General features: G+C 61.3%; 1 protein-coding gene across 2 annotated transcripts in view; it reads left to right on the forward strand.

The window, feature by feature from the left end:
- CTDP1 (CTD phosphatase subunit 1) overlaps nucleotides 1–22,176 on the forward strand; it is a 50,901-nt gene that overhangs the window by 15,142 nt on the left and 13,583 nt on the right. For both annotated transcript variants that reach the window (XM_062201826.1, XM_062201828.1), the window contains exons 6-11: nucleotides 5,719–5,809; nucleotides 6,598–6,764; nucleotides 8,254–9,267; nucleotides 10,808–10,949; nucleotides 12,086–12,295; nucleotides 19,674–19,836. In XM_062201826.1, the coding sequence (XP_062057810.1) occupies nucleotides 5,719–5,809; nucleotides 6,598–6,764; nucleotides 8,254–9,267; nucleotides 10,808–10,949; nucleotides 12,086–12,295; nucleotides 19,674–19,836 (1,787 nt within the window). The remainder of the gene's footprint in view (nucleotides 1–5,718; nucleotides 5,810–6,597; nucleotides 6,765–8,253; nucleotides 9,268–10,807; nucleotides 10,950–12,085; nucleotides 12,296–19,673; nucleotides 19,837–22,176) is intronic.

Raw genomic sequence — 22,176 nt, forward strand, 5'->3', positions numbered from 1 at the left:
CTGGATCAGGAGCAGAGGGCCAGGGCTTGAACTGTGCCCATGCGGATGCTGGAGCTGCAGGCGCAGGCCTAACCCGCTGCGCCACGACGCCGGCCCCGGCACTTCCACTTTCAGAGCTAAAAAGTAGCATGGAAAGATTAACAATGAGAAGTTGTAGCGCGTCTCTGCTGTGTTTCAAGAGTGCGCCAGGCTCCAGTCTGTTCTTCACTGAGAGTTTATCGGTGTGGCAGACCTTTTTCCTTTCACGATCCTGACAGTGTTACGGGGTAGTAAGCGTGTCTTCCATTTTCAAATTTTAAATTCGGAGATTATTTTAAAGATTTATTTATTTACTTGAAAGGCAGAGTTACAGAGAGGCAGAGGCAGAGAGAGAGAGGTCTTCCATCTGCTGGTTCACTCCCCAGATGGGCACGTCAGCTGGAGCTGGGCCGATACAGAGCCAGGAGCCAGGGGCTTCTGGTCTCCATGTGGGTGCTGGGCCCGAGGACATGGATCTTCTGCTGCTTTCCCAGGCCATAGCAGAGAGCTGGATCAGCAGTGGAGCAGCCAGGACTCGAACCTGTGCCCATATGGGATGCCGGCACTGCAGGCAGCAGTTTTACCCGCTATGCCGCATCCCCAACAGTTTGTTGAAGGGTTTAGTTTAGGTTTTCCGTCAGACAGAAGACTTGCACTGAACATCAGGTAAGCAGACCTTTCTCCTCCTCTGAGTTGGATCTCTGGGTGAGTTCCTGGAACCAGGGTTGTGGTGAGGTAGTGGTTCCTGGAGTCCTGAATGTGTGGGGTGCAGCTGGTTTGGGGTGAGGGTGTTCCTCCCCGCACGGGGTCCACATCCGCCCGGTGAGCTCAGTCACGTGCACGTCTGGCACCTGAGGAGGCTGCGTGCGTCTGCGGTTTTCCTCTCCTGTCGGTCCGTCCCTGGCAGGGAGCAGGTGTCTTCTCTGGGGCCTCCTTAGAACGCTGTCACTGTGGGCCGTGGTTCCGTGGGAGAGCTGTTCTGCACGTCTTGGAATCATCCTTTGTAGTTGGCTCTGAGCACGGGGGCCGCAGGCAGGAGGAATGGTGCGGGGCTCTGGGTCTGCTTAGAGTCGGAGCTAGAGGTTTGCAGAGGCGTGAGAGAGGAAAGGACTTGGGCTTGCTGAGCCTGAGAGCTGACGGCCACAGCTCCTGGGTTCCTGGCAGTGAGTCCCGCAGGGCCGGCTGAAGGTTCCTGAGGATCCTGGGGCCCCTCTGAGGCCACCTCCATCTCAGGCTGTGCCTGCTGCATTAAAATCCCAGTGTTGCGATGTGTTTAAAGAATTGGTCAAAACCGAAGGCCACACAAGGAAGCTGCGTCCCTGTGAACGCAGGTGCACACACAGCGCAGCCAGGAGGCAGGCTGCACCCCCTGGGGTCTGGGGTGCTTCACCGTCAGGATTTGGGACGGTCGATCCAGGACGGGGTGGGGAATTTGTGAAGTGTGAACTTGGCTTCCACGTGTGAGCACAACGTCCTGTAGCTGGACGCAGTCGGGGGAGGTTATCGAGCTGAGTCGTTATCCACCAGGGAGGAGCTGAGCAGACTGGGACGGGACGCGGTGTCTGACAAGCGTGGCTGCCAAGCTTCCTCTCACCGTGGAGCTGCCCTCTGCACAGGATGTGCGCGCTCGCCGTAATCGGGAGAGGTGGAGAAGTTTGGGGTTTGGCCCCCGGTGGATCCAGTGTTCACACAGAACCTCTGTGTTTCTCCTCTCCTAGAAACTGGTGTAATTCACCTCCTCAGTGAGAGCAAGCACGTCCTGTCACTGACACGACAGCGTGTCTGTCGGTGACCCCAAGGAGCTGAGGCTTGTGTCGGTGCGGGGCTTGTCGCTGTGCCCGCACGTGGTGCACAGCCCAGGGTGAGAACAGTGAAACGGGTGCCCCACTTCGCTTCCAGAGAGACGGCTGCAGAGGATGGGCCGCGGTGGCCGACTGCCAGTCAGCGGGAGGCGTGGAGTGGCAGGCAGTGTGGTCCGGCTGTGCCGGGGACACGGATAGTGACACTGACGGGGCTGTGGCCTGAGATGCAGGTCCCCAGGACATGCTGGTGATACTGTGCACCTGCTGTATGGAGCACGCCCAGCGTGGCGGGCGGAGAGTGTGGTCATCCCCATTCCGTCTGTTCCTACCAAGCTCGCGGTGACGACTTTGGCACGTGTTACCTGGGCAGATACCCGTCCTCCACGCCTCAGCCGCGTGTGTGATGCATGGCTGAGGGCTTGCAGCCGTGTTGGGCCCAGGGTGTGCTCTCACTCAGTGCCCGCCTTCTGCGATTGGACAGGGGGTGTTCAGTGTGTGTTGACAGTTCTTCACATTGGAAGAGAAGCTTTGTGTATTGCTTACTGCGAAGCGTCAGCATGTCTAATTAGATAATGCAAATTTAAAACTTCGGAACCTTATGCAGGGAGCAGTAGGCTTTCCATTCAGGAAGTGAGTTAAATGTATGGATCCGGGAACCCAGGATGAAGGCAAGCCCAAGGAATCTGCCTCGTTTGCTGATTGCTCGCATGGGGTTTCTGAGATGTGACGCTGTTACCTGCGTGGCGTTCAGACAGACGTACCTTGCCTTGTCCTTAAGAACCTCGTGTCTTTGAGAGTTAATTTGGAGATTAAGCCAGGTGTCCTGCAAACCATCGATGTCCAGCGTGGTGCAGGCCTTGGTCACGGGGGACAGAGACACGTCCGTGATCTCAAGGTGCTGCTTACCTGGGTAGCACCGACACGGGGCGCGCGTGGTGGATAGCTGCAGGGCTGAGCTGTGTCTGCCCAGAGTGTAGGCCAGCCCGTGCACACCCTCCCCACGGCGTCCTGTTCTGTGGGTCCCATGACCAGCTGTGGTCTGGAGATAGACTGTATGGAAGCTCCTAGAAACAGGCACTACGTGCGTTGTAAACCACACGCCGTCCTGGGTGTCCTGACAATCTGGAGCTGTCGTCAGCATCTCCCTCCCTGGGTCCTCAGTGGGCAGTCAGTGTATGGGTTCAGTTTGCCCTTGTTTCACTTGAAACGTCAGCCGGGCGGGTGGCTAGGGAGCGCCGGCGAGTGCCGTGCGGGCCGCCAGAGTGTGCAGCTGCCTTGGGAGGACCACTGCTGCCGCAGTGCGTTGCTGGCGCGATCTCCTTCGGTTCCAGTTGCCGTTGTTAACGCTTTCACCACGTCTGACCCGCAGACTAAACTTTGCCATAGGTGTTGTCCATAGGAAAGATGCTCACAGGACAGGTGCAGCGTTGGGTGTCCCCTGGGGGCCTTGGCTCGTCCATGCTGTCCGAGGCTCTAAGAGAAGCCTCCCCTGCCCGCCCCCCACCCCCGACACTGTCCTGTGCTATCCCTGGGTCCAGGGAAGACCACCATGGGACACACAAGATCAAGTGGACAGCCACAGCCCCAGCTTCCTGAGGTCAAAGGTTAATGCCCTGGCTGTATATGGAGCTGTCTCTGGTTTTGTGCTTTTAGTGTAGATAGGCAATTCACATGAGCAGGGTGAAAGGCTCTTATAAACCAGCATCATGCCTGAGAGACTGGAGCCCTGCCCTGCGCGGGGGACAGCTGCCCCTGGGACCCTGTGTGGGGGACGGCCACACCTGGGACCCTGCGTGGGGGACAGCTGCCCCTGGGACCCTGTGTGGAGGACAGCTGCCCCTGGGACCCTAGTGGAGGACGGCCACACCTGGGACCCTGTGTGGAGGACAGCTGCCCCTGGGACCCTGTGTGGAGGACGGCCACACCTGGGACTCTGTGTGGAGGACGGCCACACCTGGGACCCTGCGTGGGGGACAGCTGCCCCTGGGACCCTGTGTGGAGGACGGCCACACCTGGGACCCTGTGTGGGGGACAGCTGCCCCTGGGACCCTAGTGGAGGACGGCCACACCTGGGACCCTGCGTGGGGGACAGCTGCCCCTGGGACCCTGTGTGGGGGACAGCTGCCCCTGGGACCCTAGTGGAGGACGGCCACACCTGGGACCCTGCGTGGGGGACAGCTGCCCCTGGGACCCTGTGTGGAGGACAGCTGCCCCTGGGACCCTGTGTGGAGGACGGCCACACCTGGGACCCTGCGTGGGGGACAGCTGCCCCTGGGACCCTGTGTGGAGGACAGCTGCCCCTGGGACCCTGTGTGGAGGACGGCCACACCTGGGACCCCGTGTGGGGGACAGCTGCCCCTGGGACCCTGTGTGGAGGACGGCCACACCTGGGACCCTGTGTGGGGGACAGCCACACCTGGGACCCTGTGTGGGGGACAGCTGCCCCTGGGACTCTGTGTGGGGGACAGCCACACCTGGGACCCTGTGTGGGGGACGGCCACACCTGGGACCCTGTGTGGAGGACGGCCACACCTGGGAACCTGCGTGGGGGACAGCTGCCCCTGGGACCCTGTGTGGAGGACGGCCACACCTGGGACCCTGTGTGGGGGACGGCCACACCTGGGACCCTGTGTGGGGGACGGCCACACCTGGGAACCTGTGTGGGGGACAGCTGCCCTGGGACCCTGTGTGGGAGACAGCTGCCCCTGGGACTCTGTGTGGGGGATGGCCACACCTGGGACCCTGTGTGGGGGACAGCTGCCCCTGGGACCCTGTGTGGAGGACGGCCACACCTGGGAACCTGCGTGGGGGACAGCTGCCCCTGGGACCCTGTGTGGGGGACGGCCACACCTGGGACCCTGTGTGGGGGATGGCCACACCTGGGACCCTACGTGGGGGACGGCCACACCTGGGACCCTGTGTGGGGGACGGCCACACATGGGACCCTGTGTGGGAGACAGCTGCCCCTGGGACTCTGTGTGGGGGATGGCCACACCTGGGACCCTGTGTGGGGGATGGCCACACCTGGGACCCTACGTGGGGGACGGCCACACCTGGGACCCTGTGTGGGGGACGGCCACACATGGGACCCTACGTGGGGGACAGCTGCCCCTGGGACCCTGTGTGGAGGACGGCCACACCTGGGACCCTGTGTGGAGGACGGCCACACCTGGGACCCTGTGTGGGGGACGGCCACACCTGGGACCCTGTGTGGGGGACAGCTGCCCTGGGACCCTACGTGGGGGACAGCTGCCCCTGGGACCCTGTGTGGGGGACGGCCACACCTGGGACCCTGTGTGGGGGACGGCCACACCTGGGACCCTGTGTGGGGGACAGCTGCCCTGGGACCCTGTGTGGGGGACAGCCACACCTGGGACCCTGTGTGGGGGACGGCCACACCTGGGACTCTGTGTGGGGGACGGCCACACCTGGGACCCTACGTGAGGGACAGCTGCCCCTGGGACCCTGTGTGGAGGACGGCCACACCTGGGACCCTGTGTGGAGGACAGCTGCCCTGGGACCCTGTGTGGAGGACGGCCACACCTGGGACCCTGTGTGGAGGACGGCCACACCTAGGACCCTACGTGGGGGACAGCTGCCCTGGGACCCTGTGTGGAGGACGGCCACACCTGGGACCCTGTGTGGAGGACGGCCACACCTGGGACCCTGTGTGGGGGACGGCCACACCTGGGACCCTGTGTGGGGGACAGCTGCCCTGGGACCCTGTGTGGAGGACGGCCACACCTGGGACCCTGTGTGGAGGACGGCCACACCTGGGACCCTGTGTGGAGGGCGGCCACACCTGGACAGAGCTCTGTGTGGGGCCGGGCCTGTGGCTGTGCCGTATGCAGGGCCTGGTGCATCTCAGACTCAGACCTCTCTTATCTCTTTTCTAAAGGCTTTTTAGACCCTGAGAAGAAGCTTTTTTCTCATCGCATACTGTCGAGGGACGAATGCATCGACCCGTTTTCTAAAACAGGAAACCTGAGGTGCGTATGGGTGCGGGTGCGGCTGCTGCCGCCACGGCCCCCCTTCAGCTCCTGCCTGACAGTGCACTGCTGGTCGTGCGCCACACCTGAGTAGGAACACAAGCCCCTCCATCCCCACCGTGGGCCCCAGCATGTGGCAAGTCCACATCCACGCCAGACTGCTCCGCCCTCGCCGTCCCGACGCTGCCCTGCAGCGGGGCTCCCCCTCCCTGCCTCCGTGTCGGCGTTCCGTGCTTCTTCGCTGCCTTCGGTGTGTGTGCAGCAGCACAGCCTGGCCTGGGTGCTCCCTGTAGCTGCAGATTCTCACTGCTGTGAGGGGCTGTCCGTCTCTGGTGCAGACTCAGAGCCTGTGGCTTCTCCCCCTGCTTACCCAGGGCCTGGTCTGGGCTTCAGGGGGGCCAGGAAGGTGGAGTGGCGTGGGGAGGGCACGGGGCCACAGGAGATGGCCGTCTGATGGTCGGCAAGGACCCCAGACCGGGCACGACTTCACCCAGGCACGATGGAGCAGCGGCACGGAGGGGTTTGGTGCTGGTGCTGGTGCCTGGGCTCCCCCGTTCTCAGGAGCTTGTGTGCTGCTAGTGCTGCTGGCGGCTCGGCAGCTCCTGGGGCGCTGCCCACGTCTGTGCTCGTTCCACTTCCCGCGTTGTCTGCTCAGTCCCTGGCTGAGCTGTCCGCTGCCCACACAGCTCTAGAGCCGGCTCCCGTGGTTCGCCGTGCCTTGCCCGCCCTCCAGTGCGAGCCACCCAGCGGCAGCTCCTCAGAGGCCGACCTCATGTCTCCACCCCTAGAAACCTTTTTCCCTGCGGAGACTCCATGGTGTGCATCATTGACGACCGGGAAGACGTCTGGAAGTTCGCCCCCAACCTGATCACTGTGAAGAAATACGTGTACTTCCAGGGCACCGGCGACCTGCACGCCCCCCCGGGGCCCCGCGAGCCACAGACCAGAAAGAAAGGTGCGCGGCCGGGCCTGGCGCCTGCGGGGACACTGCGTTCACCCGCGCGCTCTCACACCCTGTGCTCTCCTCTCAGCTCTGTTTCGCACTTGGAGGCTGGGGTTGGGTTTGGTTTTTAAGATTTATTTATCTGTTTGAAAGGCAGAGATACAGAGAAAGAGAGCTGCTGGTTTCACACCCCCAGTGGCCAAAACAGGTGGGGCTGAGGCAGGCCAAAGCCAAGAGCTTCTTCCGGGTCTCCCACATGGGTGCAGCACACAAGCACTTGGCCATCCTCCACTGCTTTCCCAGGCCAATAGCAAGGAGCTGGATCGGAAGTGGAGTAGCCAGGACTCAAACCACGCCCAGATGGGATGCAGGCACGGCAGGCTGGGGCTTTAACCCACTGTGCCACAGCACAGGCCCCAACCTCATGTTATTTTAATAATGTTCAACATAATTTTTTTTTTCAAAGATTTATTATATTGGGGCTGGTGCTGTGGCGTAGCAGGTAAAGCCACCGTCTGCAGTGCCGGCATCCCATATGGGCGCCAGTTCAAGACCCGGCTGCTCCACTTCCGATCCAGTTCTTTGTTATGGCCTGGGAAAGCAGTAGAAGATGGTCCAAGTCCTTGGGCCCCTGCACCTGCATGGGAGACCTGGAAGAAGCTCCTGGCTCCTGGCTTCAGATCAGTGCAGCTCTGGCCGTTGTGGCCAATTAGAGTGAACCGGCGGATAGAAGACCTCTCCTTCTCTCTGTGTGTAGCTGTTTCACATAAATAAATAAATCTTTTTTAAAAAAAGATTTATTATATATTTATTTGCAAGTCAGAGTTACAAAGAGAGACAGTGAAAATCTGCTAATTTACTCCCCAGATGGCTGCAACAGCCATGATTGGGCCAGGCCGAAGCCAGGGGCCAATACCTGGGCCGTCTTCCACTGCTTTCCCAGGCACATTAGCAGGGAGCTGGATCGGAAGTGGAGCAGCCAGCACTCCAGCCGGTGCCCGTGTCGGATGCTGGCCTTGCCGGTGGAGGCTTAACCTTCTGTGTCACAGTGCGGCCCCAAGGTTGGAACTTTAATACTGAAAACCAGGATATTATTTGGTTCCAATTTGGATTTTTTTAAAGTAGCTCTGCCTTCCGCATTTTCTTAGTTGAGTAAAGGTGGAAGTGCGCTTTCACACCCTGAGTGCTGGCTCCACCCATTTTCCTTAGACACAGGCAGCGTGGCAGCCCCACTCCTGAGAGGCAGAGAGCCCTGGGCCTGTCAGGCCTGTGGCTGGGGTCTGCGCTGGGAAGACGGTCACTGGGGTCTTCGGGGTCTCTGGAGCTCTGAAGTTTTCAAATAAAGTCTTTGAGGCACTGAGTTAGTCCTGCACCCCCTGAAGCAGACCTGAGCGGTCACAGCCAGGAGAAAGCGGGCGGCGGGGGGTGTGCGCTGTGCTCGAGCACCTGGGTGATGCCTGCTGTGGAGTGACGGCGACCTCTCCTTTGCACACACCTGTAGCCAACCATTCTTGTAAAGGCACTGATGTCCTAGAACCAGCCTTGCCCGGGAAGGACTCTGAGGAGGGAAGGCAGCTTCCTGGGGTGGAGCTGAGCGGCGGCTTCCCGAAGCCCACGAGGGAGCTGAACGGCGGCGAGGCCGTGCTGGGTGCTTGTGCCCAAGGGGCCATGCCCCGCCTCGGGAAGGCTGATGACCAGGACGCCGGGACCCCTGCCCCCGTCTCTGCCAGCAACCACGAGCCAGGAGCTCCCGGGCCGCAGGGGTCGTGTGGGCAGGGTGGTCGGACCCCAGCACAGCCCACTCAGGGCACCCCGGGCACAGATTTGGACTTTGACCTGTCCAGTGACAGTGAGAGCAGCGCGTCGGACGCCTCCGCCTCTGGTGGGGAAGGTGAGAAGAGGGGCCGGAAGAAGCCGAGGCCCCCCCAGGATGGAGCGAGAGTACTGCATCAGGGAGGGGCCCCCGACCCTGGCGGAGGCAAGCCCCCGGGCACCGGCCACGCGGCAGAGCCCCCGCCCAGTGTGCTGGACGTGCCGGAAGACAGCGAGCGGGGCAGCCTCTGCGGCCTGGGCAACGGCTGTGCCGACAGGAAGGAGGCCGAGACGGAGTCGCAGAACAGCGAGCAGTCAGGCGTCACCGCGGGCGAGTCCCTGGACCAGAGTGTGGAGGAGGAGGAGGAGGAGGAGGAGGAGGACGCGGATGATGACGACCACCTCATCCACCTCGAGGAGATCCTGGCCCGCGTGCATGCCGACTACTACACCAGGTACGACAGGTACCTCAACAGAGAGGTCGAGGAAGCCCCAGACATGCGCAAGATCGTGCCGGAGCTCAAGAGTAAGGTGCTGGCGGGGGTCGTCATCACCTTCAGCGGGCTGCACCCGGCGAACTTCCCCATCGAGAAGACGCGGGAGCACTACCATGCCACGGCCCTGGGAGCCAAGATCCTCACCCGGCTGGTGCTGAACCCTGACGCCCCTGACAGAGCCACCCACCTGATCGCGGCGCGGGCAGGTAAGTCCTGGGTGCGCGAGGGCCCAGCCCCACCACGTTCGCTCCTCCGGGTCGGCCTGGGCTCAGTGCAGTGCGTTTCAGAGTCGCCGCCGCCGGGAGTAGGCTGAGCCCCGTGTTCTGGTAACAGTGTCGCTCGAAGACCACGCGTGTGACCATCAGGTGCACGTGTTGTCGCTACCTGTGCTTCTGGAGCACCTGCCTTGGGGTGCTGTGTCCAGAGCAGTGCGCGGTGAGACTGGGGGCGGTGGAGAATCCCAGTGTCACAGCAGAGGGACGAGGCCAGGGGCCGCCACGCCCTTCTCGGTTTGGCAGGTAAACACGGTTCGGCCCTCTGGGCAAAACAAGTAAAGGCAAGATTTCTCCCCAAGCAAATGGACGGGACCCTCACAGCTGGGGCTGTGCTGTGACCACAGGGAGAGCAGCCTCGGGCAGCGCGGCCGGAGTTCAGTCACCTTGAACCCCAGGGGTGCCAATGCTTACACAGCAAGCACCCCTCGCCCCACCTGACTTGCCCTGGGCAGCTGGTGCTGGACCACATGAGGTCAGGGCTTCCTGTGAGGCTGCACCTGCAGTCGGGGGCCGAGCACAGCTGAGCTCCGTGACGTTGGCAAAGCACGTACAGGAAGGTCCTCTCGGTAGGACAGAGCAGCGGGAGATCTGTGTGGAGGTCGGGCAGCCTCTCTGTGGGGCCCGGGGGTTGCTCCACCCCAGAGGAAACCCAGCGTGGCACCTTCCTCCAGGCAGTGGGGTGCCTTCTTCCCGGGGCGTCCGACCTGGGCGTGGTAGGGGCCTCCCGTGGGTCACACATGCGCACGGTGGCCTCATGCAGCCTCTGCCTGCTCCTGACCCCGCTTCTTCACCTGCCTGTCCCTGAGCTGCTTCCTTGGGGTCCGTGACGACAAAGCCCTTGTCCTGTCTCTCCTCTGGAGTCTGTCTTAGTGGTGAGCAGGACTTTCTCCAAGACAAGGGCACAGGCTGGCCCCGGCCCCCAAGCCCGACCTGGCCGGCCACCTGCCGCTTCCTGGCTGCTGCCCGCGGGGCTGGGGAGTGGGCAGGCAGAGCAGGAGTAGGGGGTCGGGTGCGGGGAAGGCTCTTGAGGAGTGACGGTGGTGGGAGGCAGTGTGGGCAGCTGAAGGCGTGGCCTCGGGCGGAGACTGGCAGCAGGGAGGTGGCCCAGGTGTGCTTGCCCAGCCATGCAGGGGGAGCTGGAGGCCGTGCCTGAGGGACACCAGGGGTGTGGTGAGAAGAGAGAGAAGGGAAAAGAGCCCAGCTGGGCCGGGGCGGCTCTTGCCCAGCCGTCTTCGGGAGGCAGATCCGGGGCACAGGACCCTGAATGGACCCAGATGGGGAAGGGACAGGGCCTGCTGAGGGACTGAATGACGGGGCAGGAGGCCAGGGTGGGGCTAGGGTGCAGGCGAGGGCCGGCTCCACTGGACATCACGTGCAGAGACGGCAGTGGCAGCTCTGGAGGACGCCTGCCTGCGTGTCCCCGACGTGCCTCCCGGTGCTGCCGGAGGCCTACCCAGCATGTTTCTCGCAGGCACAGAGAAGGTGCGCCAGGCCCAGGAGTGCCGGCACCTGCACGTGGTCAACCCCGACTGGCTGTGGAGCTGCCTGGAGCGCTGGGACAAGGTGGAGGAGCAGCTCTTCCCGCTCCGGGACGACGACGCCAAGGCACCACGGTAGGTGCCCCAGCCGTGGCCGCCGTGTCGGGACCTGGTCCCTGTGGCCGCGGTGACCTGAGCACAGGCCAGCCTCCTGGGCGTGACTTCATCGCTCCCTCCCTGGCTGAGCGATGGGAGCCTGAGTCTCAGGGCCTGGAGAGGCGACCCCGCCCACCTTCCTGCCGGGCCTTTGCCCTTCTCCCTCAGCGAGGTGACCCCAGTGCTGCTTTCCCAGGCCTGCTGGTCACAGGTTGGCCTCAGAAGCACAGGCACGAGCAGCAGTGGCAGAAAAGTGGAATCGCTTCTCCTCGTCGTGGCTTGTGATGGGCTCTTCCTGGGGCCTGAGCTGGCTCCGCTGGGATCGTCGGAATCACACACGGGTCCCTGAAAATCATTCTAGGAGTTGGGACCAGAGCCCGAGGGTGGCCGGACAGAGATGGAGGGAGTCGGTGTCCTGAGGAAGGTGGAAGCAGCGAGGGCCTGCTTTGCTGAGGGCGGCTGCTGCTCGTCAGTCAGCAGTCTGGCTACCGCGTCCAGGGTCAAGGCCTGCGGGGCCAGAGCCGCGGCAGGGCAGGGGGGAGCCAGCCCTGGGTGCAGCCGCCTCACTGCCCTTCAGGGTCAAGGCCTGCAGAGCCAGAGACGTGGCAGGGCAGGGGGGAGCCAGCCCTGGGTGCAGCCGCCTCACTGCCCTTCAGGGTCAAGGCCTGCGGAGCCAGAGCCGCGGCAGGGCAGGGGGAAGCCAGCCCTGGGTGCAGCCGCCCCACTGCCCTTCAGGGTCAAGGCCTGCGGAGCCAGAGACGTGGCAGGGCAGGGGGAAGCCAACCCTGGGTGCAGCCGCCCCACTGCTGGATCCAGGGTCAAGGCCTGCGGAGCCAGAGCCGCGGCAGGGCAGGGGGGAGCCAACCCTGGGTGCAGCCGCCCCACTGCCGGGTCCCAGGGTCAAGGCCTGCGGGGCCAGAGACACGGCAGGGCAGGGGGGAGCCAGCCCTGGGTGCAGCCGCCCCACCCAGGAGGTGAAGCATTGTTTTGTTTTGCACATTATTGTGTTCTAGAAGTTCGTCAGAAGCTGGGGGTTTCCAGTTGATGTGCGTGAGTGGCTGTTGCTGTCCGTGTCCCTGCCTCGGTCCTCACAGCCTCGTGCCCTCTGTCCACAGGGAGAACAGCCCTGCAGCCTCTCTGGACAAGCAGGGCGCGCTTCACCCGGCCTTGTTTCACCCGGCGCCTGTGCACGCCAAGGCCCAGCCTGGCCCTGAGGTTCGGATCTACGACTCCAAGACAGGGAAGCTCATCAGGACAGGCGCCCAGGGCCCAGGGCCTGCGGCCTGCAGCTCGCTGCCCCCCCACGGGGAGCCCTCCTCCTTCAGGTAATGGTGGTGCCCACGCCTGGTGCCTGACCTGCAGGGATGGGGGTGTCGCGTGGACAAGGACGTCCGAGGTTCTTAGTGGGCTGCTGGCCGAGGGCTCCCAGAAGCACCTCCCATGGGTCAGTCCCGGGCCTCCCCTCTGTGCTGTCTTGGTCCCTGAACCAGGCTGTCAGGCTGGCCGTGGGCACCAGGGCCCAGGAGAGCTCAGAGCACAGGCCCAGTGTGGGGCATCGCGGGCCACATCGTCCCCTTCCACACACCCAGAGCAGGCTGCACAGGGCAGAGTAGCAGGTGGTGAACAGGACCGTGAGGACAAGAGGCCCTGGTGAACTCGGGGGGCACTGACAGCTGTCCCCAGGGGGAACCTGGGACAGAACGGCCACAGGCCACCCTGGGAGTAGCCCTGGAATACGCGCACAGATTGCAGTAGGGGTCTCTGCTGTGTGGGTCGTGGCCGTTGCTTTCAGTTGCTGTGGTAAACACATGGCCACTTGTCCATTTCCACTGGAAGAGCCCCCAGGCCTTGCCTGGGCGTCGCCACAGCTGCAGCCCAGGGGCCTAAGCTGAGGGTGAGTCCCACAGAGGCCCACCTAGCCTGCACCCCGTGGTGTGCATCTGAGCCGTGGAGGGGGCTGCCCTCCTCCTCTTCCTGACGTGGTCACGTGGCGTGCATCCAGCCCCAGTGACCCTTCAAGGACGAGCTGGGTGTGGTCTGAGCTGTGGAGGGGACTGCCCTCCTCCTCCTGACATGGCCAGGCCCCGTGGCAGCGTGCACGCCTCTCCTGCAGCTGCTCGAAGTGGGCCTGGAGTTCTCTGCTGTGACCCGCTGTGTGGTGTTTGTTCCCGTGTGGTGTCCGCTGTGGCCCCGGCCATGGAGTCGCTTTCCACAAGTGGGTTGCCGACTTAAAGGTCACTTGTATTTTTAGCTTCGATGGATGGTATCAGTTATTTTGCCCAGCAGGATGTGACTGGGAGCTCCCTGCTCGCTGAGGCTGGGTGCCAGTGCCACGGGTGTGGGGGTGCGGTGTGCACGGCCATCTCGCTTTCACCAGCTTCACGGCTCCTGCTCAGGGCGGCCTCCCGGCAGCCGCCCGGCCTTCACCTGCGCGCGTGCCTTTGTGTTCCCAGAGTCCTCTTTCTCTCTGCTGGGGTCTTGTCCTCCTCCATCTGTTCCCGGGGGGAGAAGCCTGCGTGAGTGAGCAGGTCCCCAGCCACTCCTCCCTGAACTGTGTCCTTTGTGGCCCCGCCTGGTGGAGATGTGTGTGGGTGTTTGCCAGGTTCGCGATGAGGCGTGGCTCGGGCGCACCCCCCCATGATGTGATTCATTTAGCCGTGTCAGTCGTGTAACTGCTGCCTGGCCCTGCCGTGTCCAGCCACGTGCTGCCCCCTGCTCTGCCGTGCGGGGTGAGTCACCTTGCCCGCTCTCTCGCTCCCCGGGAGCTGCAGCAGCGTTAATGAGTATCGGCACTGCTTATTGAGAGCTGTTTTGAGATGGATGAGGTGACCCAGTTATGCCCCCTGCCCCAGCCTCCTCCACAGTCTGCAGACAGCACTGGACGTGGGAGGGCCGGACAACCAGGGTGCCTGTGGGCCTCGGTCACAGCCCTGCTCAGACCCTGCCCTCATGCAGGCTGGAATGGACCGTAGCTTTTCTCAGCGAGGTGGGGAGAGCCAGCACTTTCATCTTGATGGCAGGGTGCCTGCTGTTTCCTTTCATTGAAGCCTAGGCCTCCCTAATTCACATGTGTGGTTTACGAGATGCCTGCCTGGCCCATGGTGGTTACCCAGGAGCCTGCACAGGTCTCCACTGGAGGGCAGACAGGCTGCAGGAGGAGCCACCCCCGGGAGGGGGCCTCTGTGCCTGCACAGGACACACAGGTGGAGCCCCTCCCCCATCCTGGCCTCGCCTGGAACCCTGTGACAGGGCCCATTGTGACAGGGCACTCGGCGTCCTGAGGCCAGGGCTCCAAGGGCTGAGTCAGTGCTGTTCTTGCTTGGTCTGGTTTTGGCCTGGGTGCTGGCTCCCTGGAGGGCACGGTGAGTGGAATGTGGAGGCTTCCTGGGCTTGTCGGCCCAGGACACCTGGGGGCATCTGCAGGCCATGCTCCAAGACACAGTGTGGAAGGCCCACGGCAACAGTAACGTGAGAGGTTGCAGCTGCCGGGGGTGGGAAGGGAGCCAGCAGAGGGGAAGGAGGCAGGCCCCGCCCTCGGGCGCTGGGCTCCCAAGCGCACGGGTCACACCGTGTGCCCTGCGGGGACGGCATCAATGCTGAGAGGCGTGTGACCGGGTCACCTGTGGACATGTGACGTTTGTGTGAACTCAGAACAGGAGAGACCCTGGGCCCCTCCCCAACGTGGCCTGATGGCAGAGTCCTGCGGGCTCACCAGAGGACCTGAGCCCCCATCGCACCGGCTCCCGCCCACTGCCCTCCCAGCCACCTCCCTGCCCTCCCCACCTGACCCCGCCCACCACCAATCTGTTCATCTCAAGAATGCTGTCACGCCGAGTCAGCCACCGTGTCACCTTTTGCAGCTGGCTGCCTGCGTCGGCACAGGTCGGGGAGGCGGCTCGCCCTGCTGGCTGGGGCTCGGTGCTTCTGTTCTCCCGACAGTCGTGTTTGTCTCGTGGTTCCCCCTGGGAAGGACGCCTGCTCCCAGCTGTGAGTAAGCGTCTGCTTTCGTGGGTAACGTGGCTGAGTTTGTGCCGAGTCTCCTGTCCCGTCTTCCCCAGCAGCCTGCAAGTGGCCGCTGGCCGTGGCCGGCCCTGGGCGTGCAGCGCTGGCCTGGGCCGAGATTGGACTTCCTTGCCGGGTGTGGTGCTCCATAGCTTCTTCGCCTGCGCTGGGTCCCCTCTTTGGTGAAACACTCTGTCTTTTGCCCATTTTCTGAATGAAGTCATTGGGGTTTTGTTGCTGATTGTAAGTGTCCTTTCGTGCTGTAGGGAGTAGTGCTGGGTCGGGGGTGTGGCCGGCGAGCAGCCGCCTTTTCCTCCCCAGGCGTTTGCATTCTGTGATGTTCTGTGTCTCAGCGTCTCTCTGCATTACATAGAGTGTCAAGTCTGTTAGCGCTTAGCCTCGTCCTAGGCCCCGAAGATGTTCTCTCAGGTTAACTTGCATAGTTTTTTTTATTTTTTTATTTTTTATTTTTTATTTTTTAATTTTTTTTTTATTTTTAACAGGCAGAGTGCACAGTGAGAGAGAGACAGAGAGAAAGGGCTTCCTTTGCCGTTGGTTCACCCTCCAATGGCCGCCGCGGTAGCACGCTGCGGCCAGCGCACCGCGCTGATCCGATGGCAGGAGCCAGGGGCTTCTCCTGGTCTCCCATGGGGTGCAGGGCCCAAGGACTTGGGCCATCCTCCACTGCACTCCCTGGCCACAGCAGAGAGCTGGCCTGGAAGAGGGGCAACCGGGACAGGATCGGTGCCCCGACCGGGACTAGAACCCGGTGTGCCGGCGCCGCAAGGCGGAGGATTAGCCTAGTGAGCCGCGGCGCCGGCCTAACTTGCATAGTTTTACGTCTCAGACGCGAGTCTGGCCGTTCCAGCTCGTCTTTGTCAGAGGCGTGCGTTTCCTCAGGCTGCAGGTGGTGGTTGTGCTGTGCCCAGGCCTGAGAGCCTTGCCTCTGCCTCGCCTGTGCCCTGCTGTTGCTGGGGTTGCTGTGGGGTCTCGTTCTTGGCTCCCTGTCTGCTCCATTGATTTGTGGCCTTTTTCTTTTTTTTTTTAAGATTTGATTTTATTTATTTGAAAGAGAGAAAAGGTCTTCTATTCGCTGGTTCACTCCCCAAATGGCCGCAACGGCTGGAGCTGAGCCGATCCGAAGTCAGGAGCCAGGAGCTTCCTCCAGGTCGCCCACATAGGTGCAGGGGCCCAAGGACTTGGGCCATCTTCCTGCTGCTTTCCCAGGCCATAGCAGAGAGTTGAATCAGAAGTAGAGCAGCCAGGACTCAAACCGGTACCCATATGGGATGCCGTCACTACAGGCAGCGGCTTTACCCACTGTGCCACAGCACCAGCCCCCTGGTTTGTGGACATTTTTGACTTTCCCTAAATCATTTTTTTAATTAATTAATGTATTGAAAAGCAGAGTTAGAGAAAGAGGAAGAGACAGGGCTTCCATCTGCTGGTTCACTCCACAAATGGCCAATATGGCTGGACCTGGGCCAAGCCGAAGCCAGGAGCTTCTTCCAGGTCTCAAGTGGGTGCAGAAGCCGGATCCCCAGGGCCATCACCGCCGCTTTCCCAGGCTGTCGGCAGGGAGCTGGTGTACGCTTCTGTTAAGCAAGTTTGTGTTCATGTTGATGGGCCTGTGGCTCTGTAGTGTTTGCAGTTTGCGCTGTCTTTGTGCGCTTTTTTAAAAGACTGCTTTATTTCAAAGGCAGAGTGAGAGAGAATCTTCTGTCTGCTGGTTCACTCCCCAAATGGCCACAACAGCCAAGACTAGGCCAGGTCTACACCCGTGTCTCCCACATGGGTGGCACAGGTCCGAGCACCTGGACCGTGTGCCGCTGCTTCCGACAAGGACGGGAAGGTGGCCTGGAAGCGGAGCGGCCAGGCTGGAGCTGGTGCGGCCCTGGGATCCGGCACTCAGGCTCTTCACTGCCTCGCTGCGCCAGTCCCATCTGCACCCCGGGTGGGCTTGGGGGGGTGTGGGAGAGGGTCTGCTCCTAGAGATTTCATTTCTGGCTGCCTACCCTCGGCAGCTGCAGGGCGCTCACGTCTCAGCCACTTCTGCTGGTGCTGTGCTTACGTTCCGGAGAATTGCATCCTGGGACCTAAGCCGCCAGAGCTGTGTGGGCTGAGCCACGGTTGTCTGCAGGGCTGGGGCGGTGAGGCCCTGGCCTTCACGCGGATGCTGGAAACTTGCGTGCTCTGTCGTCTTTCTGTGGCTGGAGCTTTGGCAGTTTTATCCAAAACCCAGCTGGGGTTTTTCCCTCCGTTGTTTTCAACTTCATTGATTCCTGCTCTTACTGTTTTCCTTTGCTTGCTTGGCGTTTGCTTGGACGATAGAACACAGCTCAGAATGCCCAAGTGCCGCTGCCCCTTGCTGGCGAGGAGGGCCCGGGAACCCCGCGCTGCGGTGGGTGGGGCTGCGCCCACTTTTCCTCCACTGTCCTGGCTCGGGTTGAGAGGCCTGTCGCCATCAGAGCCTCCCCTCCTGTGGCTGCGTCGCCGTCGGTGTTCAGCTTTTCTCTATCCTCAGGGGCAGTTTGATGAGGACCTGTCAGATTGGGGAGTTTATCTTGTTTGGAGGTCACTCGGCCTCGAATTAGTTTGTATCTTTTGCTAAATTCGCAACATTCAGCCATGGCTTTTTTTAAAATTTATTTGAAAGGCAGTTATTTAGAGAGAGATCTTCCATCCTCTGGTTCATTCCCCCAGTGGCCGCAACGGCCAGGGCTGGGTCAGGCTGAAGCCAGGAACCCGGCACTCCATCCTGGTGTCCCGCATGAGTGGCGCATTAGCAGGGAGCTGGATTGGAAGCCAGGACTTGAACCCGCGCTCTTGACGGGATGTCGGCATTGCAGGCAACTAAAAGATTCTTAGAAGTAGTCATTGACTAACTCATTACATGTTAACACACACACACACAAAGCTTTTTTAATAAAATAACTGTTTTCCACGTTAAAAAGAAACATGAGTGACGTGTTCTAGATTTTGCAAACTGCCTGGCAGCCAGCCTGTCCTGCTTTACTGGTTTGGGGCAGACAGAGAAGTCCCAGCGTGTGGTCAGGAGGGGAGAACCTCCCTAAAGGGAGGCCACGTTTGCTTCTGGAGTCCTTTTGTATTCATCATCAGAGCTGTGGGTGTCCGGCCGAGGCCAGAGCTCTGTAACACTTGTGACGAGGGAGCTGCCCGAGGGCAGGAGTCCAGGGTCTTGCTTTCAGATACTTGGAGATTGGCACTTTGCCGCTTTCTGGGTAGCTGATATAATTGGGGTTTTTTGTCTGTTTTTTTTTAAGGTTTATTTGAGAGGCAGAGTTATAGACAGAAAGAAAGATCTTCCATCCTCTGGTTCACTCCCCAAATGGCCACAACGGCCAAAGCTGGGCCGATCCAAAGCCAGGAGCCAGGAGCTTCTCCCAAGTCTCCCACATGGGTGGCAGAAACCAAACCCAAGGACTTGGGCCCTCTCTGGCTGTTTCCCCAGGCCATTAGCAGGGAGCTGGATCAGAAGTGGAGCAGCCAGGACTTGAACTGGTGCCCATGTTGGATGACGGTACCACAGGCAGAGCTTAAACTGTATACTATCTGTGGCCACTACCAATGGTTCCTAGTCCTGTCCCCGTCGTCGGCAGCGTTAAGCGTTGCATTGTCTGTGGCCTGTGTCACCAACAGGCCCCCGCTCCATCCATGCTCCCACCAGTGGGAGCCCTGGGCTGCACGGCCGGCCGTCAGTGAGGATGCGTGCAATTCTCTGAGCCCTTGCGGTTGTGCGCAGCACCATGGTGTGCTAAGCCTGGCTGCATCCACGCAAAGCCGTTTCCAAGGGCATTTGAGAAAGTCGTGGACAGTGGAGCTGAAAGATGGGTTGCACCGGCACTGTGGCGTGGTGGGTAAAGCCGCTGCCTGCAGTGCCAGCATCCCACATGGGCACCAGTTCAAGACCCAGCTGCTCCACTTCTGATGCAGCTCTCTGCTATGGCCTGGGAAGATAGTGGAAGATGGCCAAAGTCCTTGCCCCCTGTACTGCGGGTGAGACCCGGAAGAAGCTCCTGGCTTTGGATCGACCCAGCTCCAGCTGTTGTGGCCATTTGGGGAGTGAGCCCATGGATGGAAGACCTCCCTCTCTCCACCTCTGCCTCTGCCTCTCTGAAACTCTTCAAAATAAATAAATCTTCTTTAAAAAAAATGAATTTAATTGCTGACATGCACTCACATGTGGAGTCTCCAAGAAGCTATGGGAAGTGTGTGTGCGGATTTTCAAGCTTGTGTGCGCCGTGAACTTTCTGAGGTTCCCTCACAGAGGGGAGAGAAGCTGATTGGCGCATGGGGAGGGCGGCGAGGTGGGCACAGCGGTGGTCCTGCAGCTGCTCCGGGGCGTGGCGGCACTGCCGGTGTGACGTGAGCCTGTCGCGGTCACCGCTGCGTTAGATGTAAGCGCTGCTTTTCTTCTGCTCGGCTCTGTGTCATGTCCAGTGGCCCTCCTGGCCGTCTTTTGAGGGCAGGCCACACTTGGCTGCTGGCTTCTGGGAAAAGTGCCTCTCCCCTCGTGGCTGCCTGTGGTTCTGACCCGCTGAGCCAACAGGGCAGGTGTGCACGTCGTGCGGCGTCCACAGAGGCCTGGCCCAGGCAGTGAGCTCTGGAGTCGGCAGGTCCGGCGTTGGCCATGCTGGGGGGCGGCCGCCGTCTCCTCACCGGCTGTGCCCTCTGTTTCAGAGCTGCTCAGCCACAGCAGCAGCAGATGTTTGGTGGAGCTGCGCCCGACGCGTGCGATGGAGAACAGCCCGGCCCTTCTCGGAGAAAGCGACAGCCCAGCATGTCAGAGACCATGCCGCTGTACACCCTTTGCAAGGAAGACTTAGAGAGCATGGACAGAGAGGTGAGCCGCGGGCGGGCGGGACCCGGGCGGGCAGGCGCCTGCACCCCAGAGGTGCGTGTGCCCTGTGAACCAGCCGATGAGCAGCACCCAGTAGTGGGCCTGGGTCCCCCTCCGGCCCTCAGGACACATGGAACTGTCTGGAGACACCTGGGTCATGGAAGAGGGTGCTCCTGGTGTCCAGGGCAGTGCCACAGCAGCTCAGCCCAAGGAGCCGGCAGAGCCCGCACCGAGAACATGGGCGTGCACGGTTTTCCAGATGCTGTTTCGTAGGAGTGATGATACTAGAACCTCTAGTCCACTTTTAACTGAGCACAGGTGCAGTGGGGCTTTTCTTAGGCTCAAAGCTGAGCTCAACTGAAAATCATTTTGTAAGCTCTGTTGTGTGGTGTGACTGGGTGCTCGCAGGCAGTGCAGCCTGGGGGATTGCGTTTCTGGGGGCCCCGCCCCTCTCGGCCACAGGCCACACCCACTGGGGCTTCAGCGGCAGATGGTTTGAAGTGTTTTTCACATCACAGGAAAGCAGGTCACGAGCCCCCGGTGAACACATCCTAGTGGATGCACCTCCAGGTCCCCAGCTCGCGTCTGGCAGCAGCTGCACCCACGTGTCCAGTTGGTGGCGTCCGTGCCGTGAGGAGGAAAGCCATTGGCTTTGCCTTCCTAGCAGCAGCCGGAAGTGCCCTGGTGGCCAGCCACCCTCCTGGGGCGCTGCCTCCTGCCAGGGCCCCGCCTCGGCCAGACTGCATTTCTCCTGCTCACTCACCTCTGGGCCTGGCTGCCTACCCCAGGAGCTCACCCCTCCCAGCTGGCTGCGCCACACTGAGGTTTCCCAGGCAGGTCAGCGAGGGCCTGCAGCCTGCATGATCCCTGTGTGACGACATCTGTGATTATCCATGTGGTATCAGGAATGGAAATCTTAAAGAGAAACAGAAGCCTCACAATCACGTGGCACCTCAGGCCCTCTGGAAGCAGCCCCTCTCTCTGTCTCCGAAGTAGGCGCCTTAGCCCCCAGCTGTGGCTCTCCAAGAACAGGGGTGCTGGGAGGGAGGGAAGCTCTCAGGTGTGGGTCCCACTGAGCCGCGGGGCTGTGCTTTACAGAGGGGACGAGGCCACAGAGTTTGTGCTGGATGCAGATTCCCAGGGAGGCCCGGGCCCCCGGGAGAGAGCAGGCCACACCGGGGCGCCGTGGGTCAGCCACTGCAGGCCACGGCGAGGGTGGTGTGCAGGAGTGAGGGCCAGTGGTGTGGGTGCTGCAGGGAGAGGTGAGTGAAGGCACGCGATGGGAGGATGTGCTGACCTCCCCGTGCGTCCACGTCCACCTTGCCTGCCCGTGCCATCCGTGGCTGCCCCTCCTGTCGTCACGTCTGTTTCCCCCGTGTCTCAGGAGGACACAGCTGAACCCCCTTGGGCTTACTCACACCTGTCTTTTCTCACTTGATGTGTCTCCTTGACAGGGACGCTTGTTTTACGTTTACTCCTTTTTTTTTTTTTTTTTTTGACAGGCAGAGTGGACAGTGAGAGAGAGAGAGAGAAAGGTCTTCCTTTACTGTTGGTTCACCCTCCAATGGCCGCCGCGGTTAGCGCACCGCGCTGATCCGAAGCCAGGAGCCAGGTGCTTCTGGTCTCCCATGTGGGTGCAGGGCCCAATGACTTTGGCCATCCTCCACTGCCTTCCCGGGCCACAGCAGAGAGCTGGATTGGAAGAGGGGCAACCGGGACAGAATCCGGTGCCCCGACCAGGACTAAAACTGGAGTGCCGGCGCCGCAGGCGGAGGATTAGCCTATTGAGCCGCAGTGCCATCCACTCCTTTTTTTTTTTTTAAGATTAATTTATTCATTTGAAAGGCAGAGTTACAGAGAGAGATCTTCCATCCGCTAGTTCAATCCCCAAATGGCTGCAAGAGCCAGGAGCTTCTTCCAGGTCTCCCACACGGTTGCAGGAGCCCAGGCACTTGAGCATCTTCCTGCTGCTGTCCCAGGCCATAGCAGAGAGCTGGATCGGAAGTGGAGCAGCCAGGATTGGAACTGGCGCCCCTATGGATGCCAGTGCCTCAGGTGGAGGTTCAGCCCACTGTGCCACAGTGCTGGCCCTGGTGTCTCCTAGAACCTGTCAGTGTGGCACCTGCATCTGTGATTAAGTTAGGGACCTCGGGGTGAGGCCATCAGCCAGGATTCTGGGCAGAGGAGGATGTGGAGATGGGGGAGAGTTCAGGAGCTCATGACGTGCAGCCCTGGCAGGATCTAGGCCTGCCTGCGCCTTCATTCTGGTCCCATAGGACTCCTCTTGGACCCATCACCTCCAGAACTCTGAGCCGCAGGGTGTGGCTGCGGTCATAGCACCCT

The sequence above is a fragment of the Lepus europaeus genome, chromosome 9, assembly GCF_033115175.1.
Source record: "Lepus europaeus isolate LE1 chromosome 9, mLepTim1.pri, whole genome shotgun sequence".
Taxonomy (NCBI): domain Eukaryota; kingdom Metazoa; phylum Chordata; class Mammalia; order Lagomorpha; family Leporidae; genus Lepus; species Lepus europaeus.